Source organism: Triticum aestivum, chromosome 7A, assembly GCF_018294505.1.
Source record: "Triticum aestivum cultivar Chinese Spring chromosome 7A, IWGSC CS RefSeq v2.1, whole genome shotgun sequence".
In the NCBI taxonomy this organism is placed as follows: domain Eukaryota; kingdom Viridiplantae; phylum Streptophyta; class Magnoliopsida; order Poales; family Poaceae; genus Triticum; species Triticum aestivum.
In genome coordinates this window covers 129,739,733-129,762,028 of record NC_057812.1, presented here as the reverse complement: position 1 = coordinate 129,762,028, position 22,296 = coordinate 129,739,733, and the positions used below count along the sequence as shown (strand labels likewise).

Sequence of the window (22,296 nt, the reverse complement as noted above, 5' to 3'; positions counted from 1 at the left end):
GACTTCACCTTTTTATGTAAGTACATTATAGAATTCGTAGTGAGTATCCCATTACTTTCAATTTTTTTCAAAATTGTCCATGAAGACAGCAGATAGAGTTATTGTTGAAGTTGAAATTAGTTGGAGAGCATTTTTTAGAACCAATGAGTTCACTACTCATGGTTGATGATTACATTCACGTAGACGGAGCTGCTCCAGAGATACTGGCACTCTTCCAAAAAGTAAATTGTTACCACTTCTTTTGGCATCCGCTGCCAGCTCATGAGCGAGGCTATTGCATTTCCTGCCTACCACCTTGAATTGAGGAGAGGGAAACAGCTTCAGTGTTTCTTTAATGTCTGCAATCAGCGGGTATCTCACTGAACAACATTGCTCTCTTGACAAAATCTCCTTGCCCAATGCTGCACAATCAACTTCGATTTCTAGTGCACCTCGATAGGCCCGTGCTAGCTCTTTTAGGCCACTCAACAAAGCACTTGCCTCTGCTTGTTCGACCGACGCACAGCACCCCAGATCTCTGCATACTGACATATATACATCCCTGACAGCATCTCGAACAACAGCACAGGCCCAAGCTCTACCTGATTCCCTCTGGAATGCCGCATCCGTGTTGATTTTCGCCATCCACACACCTGGTTTTACCCAATGATTGGTTGTGTTTGCAACAGGTGTCTTTGGTTGGGCATCAAAAAGGGATCCACTCATGCTGCCATTCGCTGGGCCATCAGGCAGTTGGCTATTAGCCCAATCCAGGCCAAACTTGCGCAAGACTGCAACTGAACCCGATACAGTATTTTGTCCATCTCCATGAATTAATTTATTCCGCAGGTTCCACGCCTCCCAGCACACAAGGAGGGTATTTATTCTGTCATTTTCATTGAGCGGGTCTAGCAGCAGTTGGAGCCAGTCTTCTCCAGTATATCGAAGCAATTCCTTCTTTGGGAGTTCCCAGTATGCTCTCATCTCATTTCTAACAGCCTTACTTCGAGTGCATGTGATCACAGCGTGGTATTCATCCTCCCTTCCATTTCCGTAGATTTCACATATGTCATCTATTGCAATGGTTCTTCTTAGAGCATTATGTTTTGTCGCCAGAGTTCGCGTTGCCACTCGCCACCCGAAGATTTTAACCTTTTCAGGGACCTTTGCCTTCCAAATCAAGTCCCACAATTTTCGGTCACCCACCTCGCTCCTTGAGTTTGATGGTTTCGACGAACTGTCCCTCATGAGTTGTTCGGCTAGTTTATAAGCACTCTTCACCGTGAATACCCCGTTTTTCTCGTAGTGCCATGCAGCCGTGTCTTCATATTCCACAGAGGGGATCCGGATTTTGGCGATTTCCTCGGCATCAAAGGAATGAAAAATTTGGTTTATCAGATTCAGGTCCCATTCTCTAGTATCCCGTTTCATTAAGGAGGTGTTTGGTTCTCTGGCCGGTAACGCAACCGTTAATGGTAACAGGTCACGGGGGGGATGAAGGGGTAACAGTCCAATTGTTGTTTTGTTTGGCACATGCCAGTAACGTTATCAGTTGCCTTTACAGTGTTTGGTGTGGCACTGTAATCTGAATATGTCAGACAACTTTCACATGCAGAACCAGTTTTCACAGGCAATTTGACAAGGTTTTCACAGGTGCTTCACTAGCACAGATTCAAACTCATCAAATAAGTACATAATTTAAAAATATTTTTGCATTCACCCAAGACATCCTTTAACCAGATTTTGACACCACTTCTAAAATGCATATTAACTCATTAATACAAACTCAGACTTCAACAACAATTCAACATAAATTACATAATTAGTCCCCAAAATTATTTTGTAAGGCAAGTCCAAAGGCCAATTTCAGAATCTTGCAAAATAGCTTTTCCATCGACCATTCCTTTGATCAGCCACACCACCGATCTTTTCTAATCAACCGTGCTTCTTTTTCTCATCTGCCAAAATAAGCAAGAGTTAAATAAGAAAATAAAGAAACAAACAAGAGACAACCATTAATTCAAAAATTAATAGCAGAACAAGCACTCTGATTACAAAATTGTAATCAATCCATAATCATCATCATTTATTCTGTTCACTAGAAAATCACTTGACCTAGCAAAACAATCAAGAACTCCAATGATAATTTACTTGACATATATCTAAGCAAATGCTTATTATCCATGTTCATTGTAAATTAACATCACATGTTAAGCTTGTCAAGTAGAGATTGGATGAAACATATACTACAAATGTCAAGCAGAGATTGGATGGAACATATACTACGAGTGTAAGCAGAAGCAGGAAGTCAACTAGACATTGCAAATGCATATACTAGCAGCAAGTCAACTCGAGATGGCAAATGCATATACTAGCAGCTAGTCAAGTAAAGATTACATATTCATATAGCAGCTAGCCAATCAGAGGTAGATGTTATCAAAGCTGAAAGAGTTTAGCAAAGGAGATTGTGGAGTTTAGCAAAAGGATACCGGAGAGCATTTTTAGGACATACTCCCTCCTCAGATTTTCTGGAAGTGTAAGCATCATGTTCATCTGATCTAGAGCTTTAGCAAATACGGTTACAGCCTCAACGATCTCGCTCCCGGTAAAGCTAAGCCTAGCCAATTCACTAATAGCCTTCTCTTTTGATTTCTGCTGAGGATCCTCTTGTGCTGCTTCTCGTGCCATTGATGCTGACAATGATGCTACCATTGTACCCACATATTGTGTCACATTGTTCAGCTGTCTATTGACATCTTGAAGCATCGCTGCAAACGGATCACTTGGTCCCGTCACCCTCTTTGGCCTTGGTTCCTTCATCTGCCTCTTGGAACTAGTTCCATCCATAGAGCGAGTATCGACAGACCGTCTAGATGTCCCTGTTGAGATCAAGTCCTCTTCCTCGTGTTCCTCTTCTTCCATAGCAATTTCATTTTCCAAGTTACCCACTGCCTCACCAAAGCCTTCAGCATTTTCTCCAGTTGCTATGTCCTTGCCATAAATAGCAGCCAACTGCTCAAAGTATGGAAATGGGACACCATACAATCCCTTTGCCTCACTATGAATCTACAAGTTTTTTCATAAAAGAAGGAACTTAGTCTCTGATAGAAATGCGACAGGTATACAAAAAGGTAATGAGCAATAATAGAAACAATAAGAAGGCAGGAAAGGTACAACATCTTCCGGTTAACAATAGCAATGTGCATAGCAACACTACAATAACAATAACAAGGCAGCAAGCAATTCAGCATTAACAAGGAGTTTGTTTTGATGGGTGAAGTGATCTACCTTACAATGTGCTTCATACAGTGCCTTCTCACATTGAATCATCTTCCGGTTTCCATCCCATGTGAAACCACTTTTGGATAACATTACTTCAAGAGCACCAAATTTTGTCCTAAAGTGCCTCACTCTTGACTCAATGTGCGGAATTGCAGAGATACCACAACTAGGGCACTTTTCAGAAAGGTGCTTCTCCAATATCACCAGGTATCCATTTTTGAAGCTACCATCTGCCTTCCACCTTGGGTCCAAGGACAGCTCATACAAGGCTTTAATAAGTTCATCATCCTCATCTGAAGTCCACTTCCTTTTATTCTTGCCTCTTCCACGAGACGTACTTGAGGTGTCCACATCCATATCTGTACAAAGCAACAACAAATATATATGAAATGGGACAAATGCAAATGAGATGCAATTGAAGCTTATTTAAACAAAAAGAAAGCTAGCAACAAAGTGAACAAATAGAAATGGTTTATACCTCAATGACTCCTAGCAGCCCTATGTCTATTATACATGTCCTGTGCAAGAACATTCCGGAAATTTGTCCACTCGTTCGAAGTTGAGATAGAAGTAATGAATTCTGGTTGGCCTAATTCTCCCTCCATGCCTTCCAATGTTTCTTGCATTATTGCTCGTCATTATCAAGTGGGTCAAGTGGCATATTTTGCAAGATCAAATTGTGCAAGAGTGCACATGCCATGATGATTCGACATTGGGTCTTCATAGGAAAAAAGGACGGGGACCTCAAAATCGCCCACTGACCCTTGAGTCTTCCGAAAGACCTTTCTACAATATTTCGGGCTCTAGCGTGCCGCATGTTGTAATACTCCTCAGCACTACGAGGTGGATTCTGTGGTGTCCAACCACCCAAGTGATATCTTTGACCACGGTATGGAGCTAAAAATCCTCTCGCATTTGTGTAACCAGCATTAACAAGATAATATTGATCTTCAGGGACATGGAGCCCATTTGGCCTTGAGATGGCATCTCTAAGAACACGACCATCATGTGCAGAACCCTCCCAACCAGGTAGTATGTAAATGAACTGCATGTCAGGTGCACACACACCTAACACATTTGTATCTATATCACCCAACCTTGATCGGTATCTTCCTTTCATAGTAGCCGGGACGGTTACCCCTATGTGTGTGCCATCTAACGCTCCAAGACAATTCTACAGCATAAACAACAATGTGCAAACATTAGCATCTTTACCACTATTGAGTTCATCTAGTATTTCTTCTTTCTTAGTAGCTATGTACCTTGAAATATTTCCATTTAGCATCTGTGCAGTCCTCGGGTATAGGTTATGGCTTCTTAAGTAGCAATGGATGAAGCTTCAAAACAGCTAGAAGACAAGCATTGAAGTTCCTACTAACTGGCTCCGGGCTTCGGTAAAAGAATTTCCCTACTGTCCTATTTTTGAAATGGTGAGCTAATACATAAAGGAATGATGCCACTATCTCCTCCAATGATGTATTCCTTGTACCCCTTAGGCCACCAACATCTCTCACCATCTCACATAATATATGAAATGTTCTCCTATCCATACGAAGTTGACTTATACACACTGCGTCACTCTCACCAATTAGTTTATGCAAATTCTCTCCTCTTAGCTCTCTAATTCTAAGCCTCCTTTCTATTTTCCAACACTTTCTTCTATAAACTAATCCAAAGATTAACCACACATAATAGTATACAAGCATAATGGCACTCATTAGATTAATAAATGCTACATTTCTTCTTCGACGTCTCGCGCTTAAGGGAAGACGGGCCATAACTGAAAAGATATACAAAATATAGGGTAATTCCAGGAGATGTGTGGTTGCTTGCCAAAAGAAATTAATGTCTACTCAAGTGTATGGGTGAAGTAAATATATGATAGCATGTGTTCTTATCATTGCTTGTTGTTGCATTGGCAAGATTCATACCACTATAAGAAGAAAATATTGTTAAGAACAGATCAACATTAGGGGAAGAACTCACCAACCGATGGGGGAGGAGAGGAATGAGCAGGACAACCGATGAACCGATGTTGGGAAAAAGAATGTTAAAGTGGAGGTTGATAAGCGAAAAAACAGTACACTTCAGATCCTGCACACGAAAACAAAACAAAATATTAGAGATTGCTATAATTTATAAGCCAACAAAATAGTATACAAACAAAATAATAGTTCTCCTAAAGAGAACAGATCAAAGAGTGTAAATAAGTGGCACCGTCGTCATCATAGTGTGCACACGGTCACATATTATTAGCGTCTAGAGATCATAAGACTGAATTAGAAACAAAATTCTCAGGTTGAAATCTCAAGGCAGCAACATATATAAATAGGACACAAAGAAAAGCTAGATACCACTATAAATAAGAACACATCAAAAATGTTCAATTAACTCAATCTGGTTCGCAGCAATATATTCAGTTAAGTCATCCTTGCAATTGTAGGATGACCGTCATCTTGAGTGACGCTCGGGCTTAATCTCCATAGAATTTGTTTCTCACCATGGCCATCTTTATAGCTCCCATTTTCAGGTCATGATTAATCACAGGTAATTTACTTCTATCTACAATTCACAAGTGCTTGAACCAAACAGTACAGGAAAAGATGATCAAGAACAGATCAATATTTTTCTAGTGTCTCATCGAATCAAGAAGAAATCAAGAAAAAAAATGTAAATGATGTTTAGCCCTAACCTAATTCGGTAGCATGGCCGGTGCTGCTTCTCGATGGCAAGAATGAGGACGACTAGATGGCTCTGGCACTGAACAGTGAGGCGCTAGATCTGACACACACACACACACACGTCCTCTTTGAACCCCCGCGCAGGCTAGCGCGATGTGAACGTCCAGGCTCGAGATCTTGCGCAAGGACCTGGGAAACTGAAAGGAGGAGAGGTGTCCGGTGAAAAACCACAAGATCTGGTCGATTCGCCGGCGTACGCGTGGGGAAAAAGGAGCGGACGGTCAGGTGACCTACCTACAGCCTTGAAGCTTGAGGTGTCGGGGAAGGAGCGGGTGGGCTTCTTCTTGACGCCGGGGAAGTCGGCCTCGACGCCTCCGACGCCGACGGGGGTGGCCGGAGAAGGAGATCAGCGAAGGCCAGTCGAGGGCTGGAGGCGGCGGAGGGGAAGGGTTGGAGGCTCGGGGACTCGGGGAAGGGATCTGTTTGCGGTCAGGTTCGGGCGTAATCGGACCGAGACTTGGGTGGGATCTGTTTACACCGTAACCAATAACGGAGCTACCTAAACAAACAGCTATTAACGCAATCCATTACCGTCGTTATCAGGTTGCGTTACAATTCGCCGAACCAAACACCTCCTAAATGGTTTACCCACCGCAGACGTGATGTTCTCACAAAGGCAGCCGTACGCAGTCCAGCTTCTCTCGGGATCCATTGATCTCTCTGAATTTGGACGTGATCTTCTCACAAAGTTGGAGAGCATTTTGGTAGATGTTATCGTGCACGCACCACGAATTCGACATGATATGGACCAATAGTTGGAGGACAACTCGGCTCGATAAACGTTGTTGAACATGCACGTTTTACCAGGATGTCGAACATACTCTCAAAAGAAAATTTTACCAGGATGTCGAACATATATTGCCCCTGCTATATGCAACCGGTTCGACTCGAGCTTTAGGTATGGTCTATGGTAAAAAAGGTGGTGGGCGCGTGTATGTCGTGGACGAGCAAGTGCGTGTAGCGTACTTAAAAACCATGGTTCGTACTGAGCCGTACTTAAAAACCATGATGCCCGCTTTTCCCGTATGATTAGCCAAGAAGATGAAACACATGCGCGTCCAGTGGCCCGGTCTCTATCAGCAAAGCGTTGCGAGACTCGCTCCAAAAATTTCTACTCCTACTAAAGAAAAGCGTGGTCATTCTCTATGTAACCTCGTGCTACTTTCGCGACCAAATTGTTGCAAAATAGAACGGCTTTTGGCAACGTCTGCGTGGAACGTCTTTCCCCACGCCACAACTCATCTATTTTAATCTTTTTTTATTACATGAACGTGCACTTCTTTTCCAAATGGTGCCAACCACTAGTGCTCATCTGTCACGACCAGATCAGCCGAGTGTATGTGCCGTTCCGGGCAGTTTCCGAAGGCACAAGGCCCAATTATTTATCACGCATAGCAAAAATGTATTAAAAAATACAATGCGTAAGAAAAAAAATTGATCATGTATTTTCAAAAAAATTAAAAAAAAACATTTGAAAATTGTCGAAAAAGTATTTTCAAAGTGTTAATCAAGCATTTGAAAAATGTTAAATGTATATAGAAAAAATGATTGACCATGTTTAAAAAAATAATCAAGTATTTTAAAAACTCTAATCAAGCATTTGGAAAATTTTAAAGGTGCATAGAAAATATGTTGACCATGTATTAGAAAATGATGAAAAAATTGATCATGTATATAAAAATGTCAATCAAGCATAAGTTTGTATTTAAAAAAATGTTAAATGTATAGAAAAAATGTTGAGCATGTATTTAAAAGATTGTTAAATCTGTATTCAAATGGGTATAGAAAAATTGTTGACCATGCATTAAAAAATTAAATCCGTATAAAAAATGTTAATCAAGAGTTTTAAAAATGTTAAGTATATATTAAAATAATATATTATATGCACCATAAATGTGTATAGAAAACCAGTGAAACCCAAGAGAAAAGAAGAAAAACGCAAAAGAGACAAACTAAACCGATGTAAAACAAAGAAAAAAACAAAGAAATAAAGGAAAACTAAAGGAAAAGAAAGAAAAGGATAAAAACCGAAAAAATGGAGAACGAAACAAACAAAAACCGATGAAAAACAAAGGAAAAAACGGAAAACCTGATATATTTTTTTTGGAAAACCGGCTCTTTTCCCTATAAGAAGGCCACGCCCTAGTATTCAACATGAACCCGACGCTTACCCAATGGCTAGCTTCGCTAAACGTAATCCAAGAGAACTCGGATCTCTCTTTTTCTTCTTGAGCTCTGCTTTCAACTAGGCCGGCCCTTTTGCACCCACCGGTTATTTCTTCTTCTTTTTCTTGGATTTTTCTGTTTTCCTTTTTTAAAATCGGTGAATTTTTATACTGATTGCATGGATGTGGTTAAGATGATCACGAGCATGGATAAGGACAGATCGAAGCATACGATGATGGTGAAAGAAAGAAAACCACTCCTTCGGGAGGGTAGAGAAATCTTAGTCAAGCAATCCATTTAGTCATTATTTAGCAAACTTTGGCAAAACTGAGAAGCGCACTGCGGTATGGCTCTGCTCCCTTCAAGACCTGATGAGATTTCTTATGTTTGTATGGTAGACTTGGCCGCCGCTTGATTAATATAAATTCTCTTTCTCCTTGTTTTTTTTGGCCCTTAATTATGATACACTTGGTCGGGCGCCATTGGATCATGATTGAGTTCCTTTTCTTGGTCCAAGAGTAATAATAATAAACAAATCCACTGGCCTGTAAAATCAGTTAACACTTACGGTGGCACAGTGCCACGAAGAATGCAAGAATCAGGGAAATGGTCAAACCAAATCGAACATCAACAACCGCTGATATGTGTGACCAATTTCCAACTACGGCTACTAATGTACAATGATTGATAAGATAGTTCTATCTTAAGTCTTGCACTCATGCATGTAATTAGATATGATAAAAAACATGTCTATAATGGATCATTTTTTAGCCTTATCTTTAATAACTAGCTATTCCTAAAAACATGATGAGACATATTATGCTAATCATCTCTTATCTTCTCTTAAACAAGAGAAGGCAAGTCTTTTCTTATGGTTTTTCTCTCATCCATCTCATCATTTATCCTACGTGACGTTCTTAAGATAGAACCATTATACATGCCCTACCAATTAATGGTCACGGAGAAGCAGGTCGAGCGACGCGGCCCCGAGCCTGGTGGCGTTCACATAGTCTTGCGGCGCGTGGGCCGGCAGACCGGGGATGAGCAGCCCAACCGCCCGGGCGACCCTCATCGTCCACCCCTCCACGTACTCCGCCCCGTCTACGTGCCCGATGACGAGCCCCCGGGCGAGCTCCCATACCGCGTTCATGTACTTGGACACCACGAACGCGAGCGAGAAGTAGTTTTTGTTGGGCTCCTCCTCCATGGCCCGCGCCTTGTAGAAGCCATCGAAGTAGATGCACCGGCCGAAGTGCTTGAACAGGCCGTCGTACGGCACCCTCGGCACGATGTCGTTGCAGTACACGAACCGGAAGTATCTCCCCCTTGCCGCCGGCGTGTCGAGGTGCCGCTCCACGAACTCCCCGAGTCGTGCGTCCCCGACGCGCGGCTGCCCTTACGTGTACACGCCATGGAGCCTGGCGAGCAGGTCATGCTCTCCGTGCAGGGCGAGGATGGCCGGGAACAGCACAGCGAGCGCGCCGCCCAGGCTGTGGCCTGTCACCGCGAACCGGGCGCGCGAGTTGGCCGCTAGGGACTTCTTCAGCGCGTCGCGGACGGCGTAGTAGGTGAACGGCCGGCCCTTGGTCGCCTTGATCTCCGCCGGCCAGCCGACGGCATCCCTTTGCAGCCCGAGCGCCTTCATGAAGCCACCGTGGACCTTGCCCACCCTGGGGATCTCGTACCAGGAGATGTCGACGTCCGTGCACCAGTCCTCCGCGTCGAACGGCTGCGTGCCCCGGAACGCCACCACGACGAGGTGGGCGTCGTCCGGCTTGTCCGCGAACATGAAGGCCTGGGTCGTGTGATCGCCTCGGAATTCTGCCAGGAGGTAAAGAAGACATGTTTGTTGCACGTTAGCCAAAACTATTGTTGCCATACTTCATGCATGCTTCATGTTTCGCGTGCCCTAAAATCTTACCATTCCAGCAGTTGAAGAACTCGAGGAATTTCATCTGCCAGTGGTTTTCGACAACGTTCTTGATGACCAGCTCGTTCTCGTAGGCTAGTTTCGAGGCCATGATGCCCAGAGCAGCGAGGTAACTGCCATCCTCTGGCTTGATCTTCTTGTCCAATTCGATTCTCATGTCGATAAGTCCGATGAGCGATCGATAGTTGGAGGATTCTCTATTCGGAATTCGTAATTTGCCAGCGAATGTATGTAAAGTTAGCTGGCAATTATCGTCAACTGCGTAGCCAGACTGAAGCCACGCCCCGGGCCGACAGCATTGGTACAGTGTGAAACAGTGCCCAATAATGATCCTGTGGCTAAAGTCATTGAAGGATCAGCCGGACACGCCCCGGGCCACAGCCCTGGTAGCCTGGGGCCTGGCTACGCCCCTTACTATCACCATTGTTGTAGTACTTCGAAGAAGTAAAACAGCGTCATGCGTGCATGTATAAAACTGTCAGATTCTGCAATGCAGTTTTCTGAGGACTCTTCAGACTTTCTATGGATGCTTTTTGACTTTCAAAACCTAGGGGTGTTTTCCACGTCACTCTAAATAAAAGAAAGGGGAACATGAAGATTTTGGAGCAACCGTGCCGAATTATTTCAGAGCAGAAAAAAGAAACGAGAATGCTAATAACGTATATGACCATTTGGAGCAACCTTCCTCGTTTTATTTAGGCAAAGACGTGTGTGTGTGGTGGGAAACTTTTGTTTATGAACTAAATAAAAGCTATTCAGTAATGATATGGCACGCATCACGGGGATGATTAGAGTAACTGGGGTCTCCCACAGGAAAGCAGTCAAGCTAATGACAGTATGCAACTTAATTTATTGCTTAGCGCATCACGACAACCACCTTAACAAGTTGACCTGTTGTTTGGCATACGAAACCGACATTGCCCTTATCTTGAGAGTTGTTATGGATTTTAAGTTCTGACGAGAGTACAAGTGGATACATTGGATAATCTCATGTTTCTAATAATCCTGCTATGTAGACTATGATTAAACCGCAAAGGCTGCTATCGGAAGCATATTTTATGACCTCTGCGCAATACTGTGTCACGAATAATTAATCATCTGCACTGTTACTTAATTGGCAAACCCGGTTTCCCAGCAAGAACAACCAAACGCTTGCTGATCTCCCATCTCTATTTGATATTGCGAGTACTCAGTGCTTACTGATTGGACACCCACCCCGTGTACGTTAATTAAAGATAAAGCAACTGCAGTTTCTGTTCATATGCTTTGGAAGTTATAGTAACACAATATTTGCGCAAGTTTTTCCATTTTTTTAAATCAATTTTCTCCCCTTTTTATGGTTCTTTTTAGAGAAAAGTATACTTTTCATCCCTCAATTCTTGGCCGAGTCTAGATTTTGGTCCCTCAACTCCAAAATCAGACAACTTGCACTCTTAACTTCTCAAACCCGACAAGATTCATCCCTGGTCACGGTTTTGACCGGTTTTGGTGGTGTCCCACCCCAGTTTTAACCGTTCCTACTCAAATTTGCCTACCTTTTCCAAATCCACGTACTATTTTCAAATTTGGTTACTTTTTCAAATACGTGAACCTTGTTAAATTTTGTGTACTCTTTTTTAAATTGGCGTACTTTTTTTCCAAGTTCATGTATTTTTTCAAAAATGCATATGTTTTTTAAAGTTCATTTAGTTTTTTTAAGTTTTAATTTTTTAAAATTGATGCACCTTTCATATTTGAGTACATTTTTCTGAAAGAGTTCATGAATTTGAAAATTTTATGCGAACTTGAAAAAAGTATGCGGATATGGACTTCTTTTGCGCAAAATATGTGGATTTTAAAAATTATTTCAACTTGAAACAAGTACGTGAATTTCATACAAAGTTCATGGATTATAAAAGAAACACGGATTTGAAAAAAAACAGACTTTGAAAAGCATGTGGATTTCAAATAAGTATGCGAATTTCAGAAACAATTCATGGCTTTGAAAAATACTTGGATTTGATAAATTTACACAAACTTGGGAAAAATACGGGGATTTGGAAAAAATACGTAAATGTTAAAAATCACGGATTTGAAAAAAGTACGAGAATTTCAGCATAGTTCGCTGATTTGAAAAAAAAAATATGTTTATTTTTTAAAAAAATGCGCGACCTTGAAAAAACTATGCAGAGTTGAAAAGTGTATGTGAATTTCAAAAAGTTCACGGATATAAAAAATTTACAGTAATATGAGTGAGCACCCGTCAAAACCGGGGTGAGTCAACACCAAAAACCGGTCAAAACCGAGTCCGGGGACAAAGCTTGTCCGGTTTCGGTAGTTGGGGATGCAAGTTGTCCGGTTTTGAAGTTGAGGAACCAAATCTAGACTTCATCAAGAGTTAAGGGACGAAAAGTATACTTTTCTCTTCTTTTTACTGGTTGGTGTTGGTTATACGTACTTGGTTATAATGTTTTCTCCTCTTTTGTTCGCGACTACTAGGAGCACTGTATGTTTCGCCGTGGATGACTAATGTCCAACTTTCATATGCAAGATGGTTAAGAAAAATACTTCTCCAGAAAGTCTACGATGGAAACCTCGTGTAAAACTACATGAACGTATTTTTTCTGGAGTCCCATTTTTGAAATGATCGGTGGACAAGTTAACGAAAACTGATCATACACACACATATATATACAACCTAATTCTAAATCTCGTTGGTTTACCTTGCATGGCGTTCCTGATAAGCTTGAGCGCGCCGCCGCCATTGTCCGTGATGAGATTCATCCAAAACTCGACGGCCCTCCCAAGCTTGGCCATGGGCGTCTTCACCCACAGCAGCAGCATCTGCGCGACGACGGAGACGAAGATGATAAACCGGCGCCACCGGTCTGCGACCTCCTTGCCGCCAGCGGCGCAGTCGACGGCGTCGCTCTCGCCGACGTCGCTGCAGCGCAGCAGGTGGAGGAGGCTGCGGACGCCGCCCTTGTCCGGCCGCAGCACGGTACCAGAGTTTAGAACGGCGCTCAGTCTGCGCGCACGCGCCATGTGCTTGTTTCATTATGCATGACGCCTGCTTTTCGCGTATAAATTACCCAGGAAAATGAAACACATGCGCGTCTAGTGGACTGGTCTCTATCAGCAAAGCGTTGCGAGACACGCTCCGAAATTAACCAGCTTAAAGCGTGGTCATTATCTATGTAGCCTCGTGCTACTTTGGCCACCAAATCGTTGTAGAATAGAACGGCTGTTTGTTCGTCCGCGTGGAACGTCTTTCCCGCACGCCACAACTCATCTTTTTTCAAGTTCTTTATTATTACATGAACGTGCACTTGTCTTCCTATTGGCGTCAACCATTTTAGTTTTCTCATCCGACTCGATTTTTCTCAAAAGTCTGTCTATGACGATCTTGCTCACGACCAGCCGCATGTATGGGCCGTTCCGAGCAGTTTCCGCAGTTTGAATGATCATTGAAATCGCGAAAGATGTTCAATTTGGAGCCCTAGAACAAAGTTTAGTAGGGAGATGAGCTGGTTGGAGGATAAGGAGGGCCCGTCGGGTACTACAGCCAAGTGGAATGGTTGGAACACTCGTAAAAAAAAATGGAATGATTGGAACGTTTAAAGCATCTACAACCGAACTATGCAAATCCGGCTCCTCAAACGCCCACGAACGCACTCGGGTGCGTTCGCGGGCACTGACCGGTCACACATCAAATTATCCACTATGCATCTGTCTCTCTCATATTTCATCCACTAAATCCATAAAGAGCATGCAAGAAAAATCCTACATACTACATCTACGTACTATCCTACCTACTCTTCATCATTTGAGATGTCCACGACGATGGTGCCAGGCGCCGACTAGACGGGCGGGTAGGAGGGCTCCGGCTCATCCTCCTTCTGCTCAACCTCATCTATGTAGGCGAACATCTCCGCCTCCCCCGCGGCCTCTTGCGCCTTCATCTTTTGCCGTCGCCTCTGCAGCCGGCTCCGATCGGAGGGAATCAAGGACCGCCTGCAGATCCCCGTCACCAGCATCCCTCACATCCTCCTCATCCCCCTCCTCCTCAAAGTCCTCCACCTCCTCCACCTCCCCTTTCGAATCCACTGCATCCGGAGGTAGCCCACGGCAATCTGGGCTTCGCACCTGGCCTGGATCTGCTCAAGGAGCTCGAGCCGACACTCCAGCATCAGAAATGGCTCGCTCTTCACCCCACGGCATGGGGGCATGGCTACTAAGCGAACGGGTGGAGTCGAAAGTGGTGGCGGCAGCGGACAGGAGGAGGAAAATATAAATAGATGGTAGGGTTTCGGTATCGCCGGTCGACTTAAATAGTCGGGCCATGCACTACGTGGTCTGCTAGAGCTGCGCCACGCGGCGTCACCGGTCCGACAGAGAAGACGAGTTTCAGACCGTCTGGTTGCTGAGACCCCATCGTAAGTCAGACGTGGCGGGCGTGCCCGGGCGCACCCAGGCGCCCCATATCCGCTTCATATTTGGGCTAAATATGGGGATGCTGGTTAGCCCGAACATTTAAGGCTTGTTTGAGGCATCTGTCTGGATTGAAAAAACATGACCAGTTAGTGACCGAGCGGCCCGGCCAAACATATGAGATGAGTTTGAGAGATCCGGCTGCAGATGCTCTTAGAGTGTCATCAAAACTGAAGATTTTTCTACGAAAATTGTGTCAACATTCTCTTCCAATGGCTACCGCAACATATCCACGACATGCGTTTTCATTTGTGCGGAGCGGAGGACTCATGGCAACATGCACGGCCAAATTGTTCATCGGCGAGAAGCGTTCGGTCGCTCTCATCCATTAGATTTTCTTTTTGGTCGTTCTCATCCATGTAGATAGTCGATTACTTCTGGAATTTTGTCTATTTTAGGCTAATCTAATAGCAGTTTCAGAAATTTTTAATAAATTCTAAAGGTCTTTGCAGCTCATTCGTGCAAGTCAAGAGGTGGAACTAAAATTTAATCCCATATTGCTAGTTTGATAGGAGTTGGACCTCCTTATAAGAGAGAAATATTTCTCCACATGTATGAGCATAAGAATAAGAGAGACATTCACATGCGCTCCTCCGTCACCGCCTGCCTCGTCACGTGGCGAGTTGTGGGAATGAGCCGAGCCGATGTCTAAATTTTTGCCACGCACAACTGGTATACGAAAGGTCACACGGAAGTTGAAAAGATTTTTGCTATGGGGAAGACTGAATGCGAATGGCGCATCCCTTCGGCTGCTAGCTGTTCACTTCGCCTCCTTCTCTTCGTTTCACCTCCCATCCTTCCCTTTCGCCTTCTTCTCTTGCGCCTATAAAAGGGAGGTCGCTCCTCCCAGAGAGACGCACCAAAACAACACAACCCTCTCGCCTCCAGGTTCCTGGCCACTGAGCTACTACTACGATCTTCCCCATCCCGGTTTGCGGCGTGCACCGCAGGTCAGGACAGTAGGCTTCCGAAACCACACCTCTTTGAATCCTGTACGGGAGAAGGGTGATAAGGTTTTTGGGGAGCGCTCTGGGCGACTACTGACTTCTTCATCACGAACGACTTGGACTCCGACGACTACTTCCCTGACGACGATTTCTTCCCCGACGTCGACAACCTCATTGACGACATGGCTGGCGAGGATGTCGACCCCAAGTGCAGTGCTTCTGCTGCTGCTGCTGCAGTCCCGTACGTGTTCTTGCTCTTTTTGTTAAAAGTCCTGCCACAGTTCTTTGCTCTAGTATCTGCCCTACATATGTTATGTTCTACTCCCTTCGTTCGGAATTACTTATCGCAAAAATGGATGTATCTAGATGTATTTTAGTTCTAGATACATCCATTTTCGCGACAAGTAATTCCGAACGGAGGGAGTAATTCATATATGCAACTTGATCTAGTGTCTGTTCTAGATGTGTTCAGTTCAAGTTCATATATGCATATACTATTTACCTTCTCTCTGTCAGATTGCATGACTTGCTTTATCTCTGCTATATTAGTTATGCTTTATCTAGTATTTCCGTTAGTAAAATTATTCAGCAAATTACTCATATTTCCAACAATCACATGGTGCTAATCAGGAGACGAATGCAAAGAACTGGATTCTTACCAAGCACGAATCTTTATCGTGTGATGAGATCACCCGGATGGTGGTAACACTATGGACAATTTGAAGCCCTAGGAGAAAAGCAATCCACTAAGAAATTTTTCAGAGTCCTCTTTCAACCAGGAAAATACCCTTTGGTTTCTGACATGAGAAACATAATACAGAAGTGTTTTTTGGATAAACATGACTTTGTTTTGCACTGGTATATAAACTTTTCCAAATAAAAAACTAATGAAAGTTTTTTCCCTGAAGTCAACGGGGTTTTCCTTTTGTAGATTTTTTAAGAGTATGGTGTAAGGTCAAGTTTATATTAAAAATAATTTCAGATTTTTTTGAGTTTTAACTTAATTACTATTTTTTTCATATACGATGTATATACACCCAGAAACCAAAAGTTCCTGACCCTTTCAACCCATGTAAAGATTGTGAGGGGTTAAATAAAGCTTTGCGAATTTGTCTAAGAAAACAAAAATCATGAAACACACGACCAAACTAGGCTAAATTTTTTGTGGTTCATCGTGTATGACCGATATTCTTTTCAATAGATCACCATCGCCAGAGCTGTGTATTACATACTGCATGGTATACTTCTGGCTCGCCTATGGCGCGGGGCTACTTGGTCGGACTAGTGCCGTAGCAGCGGATGCGTTCTCTTTCTTTGTGGTTTCTTTATCGGGGTTTTAACTATTTACCGAGTTTTTTAGTTTTTATTTTTTATCTTCGCTTTTCTTTCATTTTTCCCTTGGTTTCTTTGGTTTTCTTTTTTCTTTCTCTTCTTTGGAACATGTCTACATTTTATTGTACACACCATACATTTTTTGGATACATCAGGTATAGTTCTTATACACGTTAATATTTTTGAGATATACGATTAATATTTTATGAACTATATGTTTTGATGTCTAATTTTTTCATACAAAGTGTAAAACAAATTGTACATATAAAGCATTTTTATACATGTTTAACATTTTTAAAATACAAGATTAACATTTTTCAGTTATATGTTTTTGAACTTGTTCTAGAATCCATGTTAAATAATTTGGAAATACACATTTAATTTTTTGGATGATGCTAAACATTTTTAACTATGTAAACTTTTTCTACATTTTCTAAATATATTTTTACAATGTTTCAACATATTTTTCAAACGCTTGAACATTTTCGAAATGTAATATACATTTTTTTGAATTACATTGAACATTTTTTGCATTTCAGCAATGGCATGTACATTTTTTTAAATGCATGAAAATTTTGGAAATTTCACATATTTTTTATATGTTACAAATATTTTCTAAAAGTTGAGCGAACATTTTTTGCACTGCATGAACAATTTTTTAATGTGTGATGAACACTTTATAAAAATAACTAAATTATTTTTTAAATATATATATATATTGTATTTTTCAAATTATAAACAAAAGAAAATGCCTGATGTCATCATGGCGCCAGCTTGACTAATGGCTACTGCGATGGCCAACCAACCGGTTACTTATAGGCGAGCCGAGCAATTGTCACGCACAAAGCGATGCATAAACACGCTTGATTATAATCAGTCTACCGATCGATCAACTAGACGCACCGTTTCGTACTCCATGCTGCTTCGTATGCTTGGGCATTTGCTTTGTTGTTCCTTTTTCTTTCTCTATAATCCTTCATTTTCCGGAGGTGACTGAAGGAGGTCGTGGCTAAATTTATTACAACCCTGAATGAAATCAAAATATTGAAACCAAACAGTAGCATACTATCATGCCTAGGTTTAGAAGTAGATATGTAATTATCGAATTGAAACCAGCTTGGCCAGTTTGGTTACCTGTAGATAGTAGTCATCGAAATTCATCTAAAAAGGCTCTAAATATGAACATTAAATTGAAGATTTACAATCCATGAAATTACTAATTGATCACCTTAATGGAACCATAACGTCAATACACATCTTTTTTGTATAGAGCTTATCTTGAATTGAAGCATCATTGTGTAGATTAGAAGGGATTGTGAGTAGAATGAGAATACTTGCAAGCCTGTACAGAGCCACCGGGTTGGGTCGCTAGAGCCTCTTTGCGCCCACTCAGGCTAGACTCGCTGAAAAAAGTCGATTCACCCGTTCCTCCGGAGCCACGCTAAGAGGTGTTTTAAACAGTGTGCTATCCAACCCCAATAGTATTTCCAGGCTACCAAACAGGCCAGAACTACATCCACCAAGCTTGTCTGAGGAGCATGTGGTCTACCAGACATGACATTTGTGTTGGCAAGAAGCATATGTTGTCACCATTGCTCAATGATAAAGCTAGAAAGAAATTATATGAATATCTCCATTGTTGGACCACTCTGTTGCATTGGCTGGGTACACCGTTGCCACGACGGTCCAACATCATTAAGCACCATAGCATCGACACAGACTAGTCGTCTCACAATACCTCCCACTGGTGCAGGAGGGTAGTTCTTGAAGCACGCACCTGAAAAGATAGATCATCCGTAATAGTCTAAATGGTCCAGACATTAGCAACACACACAAAAAAAGGTTACACAGATGTTGTAAAGGTGTTTTGTGTAATTGTGTTGTCGTGCATCTACTTCCTGTTGCAAATGTATTTTGTGTGTTGCGTGGATTATTTTTTTTACGCTACATATGTTGGGTCTCTATTGTAGATTTTGCGAATATTTTTCAGTGATTTGTTGCAAACACACAAGACTTCGAGCCTATTCTTTTTTTGCGAAATCAATGTAGTTTATTCCAAAAGTGTAGGGCTACAATCCATCGGCAAGCATACCTCAATACATGGGGGTCCTCTATCCAGCCACACAGTGGCTCGTTTAATTCTTGCATGATGTTGCACGGCCTACTAAAATACGACCGTCACTAGTAGAAAAACTACTTTACATGAGACACATTAGTCCCGGTTTGTAAATGAACCGGCACTAATAGTACCATTAGTCCCGGTTCGAACGGGTATGCAATAATGTCGGTTCATTTGTGACCTATAGTCCCGGTTACTAAAGGGGTGGTGGCAGACTGGCGATGCATCAGACAAAAAGAAAATGATAAAAAACTTTTCAGTTTAAAAAAAAACAAAATGAAATGATAAAAACTTCAAAAATTAAAATTCTTCGAGGTGTAGTTATGTTACTACACCTACTAGTTAGGTAAATTTAAAAACATAAGTTTTGACATGTTTTGCAAAAAAGTGTGATGAAAAAGTAAAACGACTATATCGTTTGCATATGATGTAAAAAAACGTATAATATATCAAAATGTTCAACACGAAAATCCGCATCCGATTTGACAGCCGTATGCGTTTTTGTAAATTTTTAGAATCCTCAAATTCTAAAAGTAAAAAAATTATGCTTAAATTTTAGTTTTTTTGAATTTTGGTTAAATCTGGTCAAACTACTTATTCAAGAAATATTAGTGTTATTAAATAATTATTAAAGAATATTAGTGTTACTGAATAGTTGTTTCAGTTTTTTAAATTTTGGTCCAGTCTGGTCAAATTGTGGTCAAATTACTTATTCAAGAAATATTAGTGTTACTAAAAATTATTGTTTTTTAGAATAATAGTTTCAAACTCAAACGGTGAAACGTGTGACTTCATGCTCAAGCTATACTCCTGAGGGTTAATAAGATTGACAGCTTACTATTGTCAGGAAAACAACAAATGCAGACTTGGAAACTAGGGGGAATAGAACTCAGAAGTTAAGTGTGCTCAGGCTGGAGTAGTGAGAGAATGAATGACCGGCCGGAAGTTAGACGATTTGGAATGAGTGATCCACACTTGAGCAGTTATGAGGGATGATTAGAAATTAAATTATTAAATAACTCAGAAAATTGAAAATCAGAAAAAAAATCATAATCAATTTTTCCCAGAAAAATAAAAAAGAAAACCTTTAGTCCCGTTGGTAAGGTCTCCCAGACCATGGCGCTTGGCTCGTATCACGTGATGGGCCTTTGGTCCCGATTCGTGTTGAACCGGGTCCCTATCCTTTAGTGTCGGTTCCAGAAGCGGCACAAAAAAATCTTACGAACCGGCACTGAAAGTCCATTTTCTATTAGTGCGTTTATACGGCTCTCGCTTTCCTCCTTCCGTATTGATTGCAAAATCAGGAGCAGAGAGGCCCAGCGGGTGGACGTACAGCCGCCGAAACGCCCGACAGGCAGCCGCGCGGCCAAGCGAAGAGACCCAGAGGACGGCGACGGGTCTTCCGCGTGCTGCCTATCGGGCCGGCCAGGGCGCCACCTCGGCCGGTGCATGCATCGGCGCCGCGACGTCGGTCAATCGATCGGGTCGTAATCATCTTGGCACATTCCAGCACGCGCGCGGTTCTATCGATCAGCGTCACGAGCTTATTGATTGGAGCAGCGCGTCAGGAGCCCACGAGGGCCACGTACGAATCATGCAACGGTGGATATGGAGTTGCATACAAAGGGTGGCACCAAAATACAGTTGCGCGGAAAAACCTAACTTCGAATTTTTACCCTATATCTAGTTGTATCTCATGTTCTATATTGATCTAATATAAATTAGATTTGCGTATAAAAAATTCAGATCTGACCCCAACATAATCATTAAACTAATAATATTTGTTGTGTGTTACTCCCTCTGTCCGGTGAAGAGTGCACGTTTGGGTTTAAAAATTGTCCACAAAAGAGTGTACTTCTATTTTTTCAATGTATTTTAAAGTATTTTCTCTCATCACACGGTAATCAAGACCAATATCATTCTATACATAGTCTTCTTAATTTCTATATGCACTTAGCTCATTGGGGATGGGTAATTAAAGAGGAGAGATGATGGCTTGCATCTTCCTAATGCATTTTTTTACTTCACTCCATAATTTTGTTCTAAAATTTCTAGATGTGCAACTTTATCGGACGGAAAGGGTATCTCTCATGTAGAGACCGTGGGTTCGACCTCCTTTTCTCAAAAAAAAAAAAACTGGGGTGTTTGGTCTACACGCTGTGTATAGAAGGAGGAAGAAGGAAAGACACAAATGTTAAGGACATGGCCATGCAGATGCTGAACGGACTGCACAAGCTGGCTTTAAGACTCTCCTACAGTAGATAGAACTAGATGGTACCCCGCGCGTTGCTGCGGGAATTTGTAGCACTATAGAATAAGTATTTACATATAAAGAAATAGTAGAATCATAAGATGTACTCCCTCCATCTCGAAATATAACATACTTTTTTAACCTTTGATGAAATAATATAAATCAGGAAAATTAGTACTATCTCCATACTTGCTTAATTAGAATGCATCGTCAACATAAAAAAGGAATATATACGTTGATGAGATTTTTCTCGTAATAATTGAAGGCAATATAATTTGATTATCTGTTAGAAGTGCATTAGAGCACCGAAACGATAACGACATAAATTCATGCAAATTTGCGAGCCTTGCGTGTTAATATGCCCAAATAGGAATTAGCTTTCATTGTCCTCTATGATCCAATTTTTAGAGGAAAAGTAACCAAAGGTACAAAATGTCATGGTTACTAAGTAGGACAACAAATATACTCCATTTTTTTATATCTTATTCCAGCAGCATAGAACAGTTAAAGTAAAGGAGAATCGGAAAGGGTCATACTTGATCCTCATATTCCAAGTATTATTCTTACATTTTAAAAAGTAAAGCTATAGCCTTAGAGAACATCTTATAATTACACACACGCGCGCTTAAAAACAATACATCACTTACTATTCTAGCATAGATAAAGAGTAAAATAAATTGAAAAGTGAAACTCAAGGTGTAGTCAGGTTGAATATGCAGCTGAACAAACACCAACACCATGAGGAACCTGTAATTGTAATGTATCAACAAATTTAGGGAAGAAAAAATATACCTTTTTAATTTAAGGAAATACATTACTTTTTGTGCCTATATTTTTACATATCTGAAGGGTATGAATGTTCACCTAGAAGACACCCCGCGTGCGTTGTAGCAGCAATGTAAAATAGATATGTTATAAGGACATGACGAAGAGTATGAAACCATGTGACATTTGAAAATTATTATTAAAAAACGAAATAACGATGGAAGTAGCAATAACAAACTCTTCAAGAGATTTAATGAAAAAGAAGTATATTAGTTTGTTACGTAATTGCATTGAGTGAACATGTTGGTGGTTCT

The 22,296-nt window shown here is 41.6% G+C and overlaps 1 protein-coding gene and 1 pseudogene across 1 annotated transcript; both read right to left on the bottom strand.

Moving 5' to 3' along the window:
* Positions 1-1,614: 1,614 nt before the first annotated feature.
* LOC123151753 (uncharacterized) lies at positions 1,615-4,415 on the bottom strand. The gene is made up of 4 exons (XM_044571409.1): positions 3,740-4,415; positions 3,268-3,620; positions 2,469-3,045; positions 1,615-1,937 (listed from the first exon to the last, which is right to left on the bottom strand). The coding sequence occupies exons 2-4, from the start codon at positions 3,616-3,618 to the stop codon at positions 1,915-1,917; spliced, it is 951 nt and encodes a 316-aa protein (XP_044427344.1). The 5' UTR covers positions 3,619-3,620; positions 3,740-4,415; the 3' UTR covers positions 1,615-1,914.
* A 4,576-nt stretch (positions 4,416-8,991) lies between these two features.
* On the bottom strand, positions 8,992-13,154 carry LOC123150758 (triacylglycerol lipase OBL1-like; annotated as a pseudogene).
* Between the last annotated feature and the right edge of the window lie 9,142 nt (positions 13,155-22,296).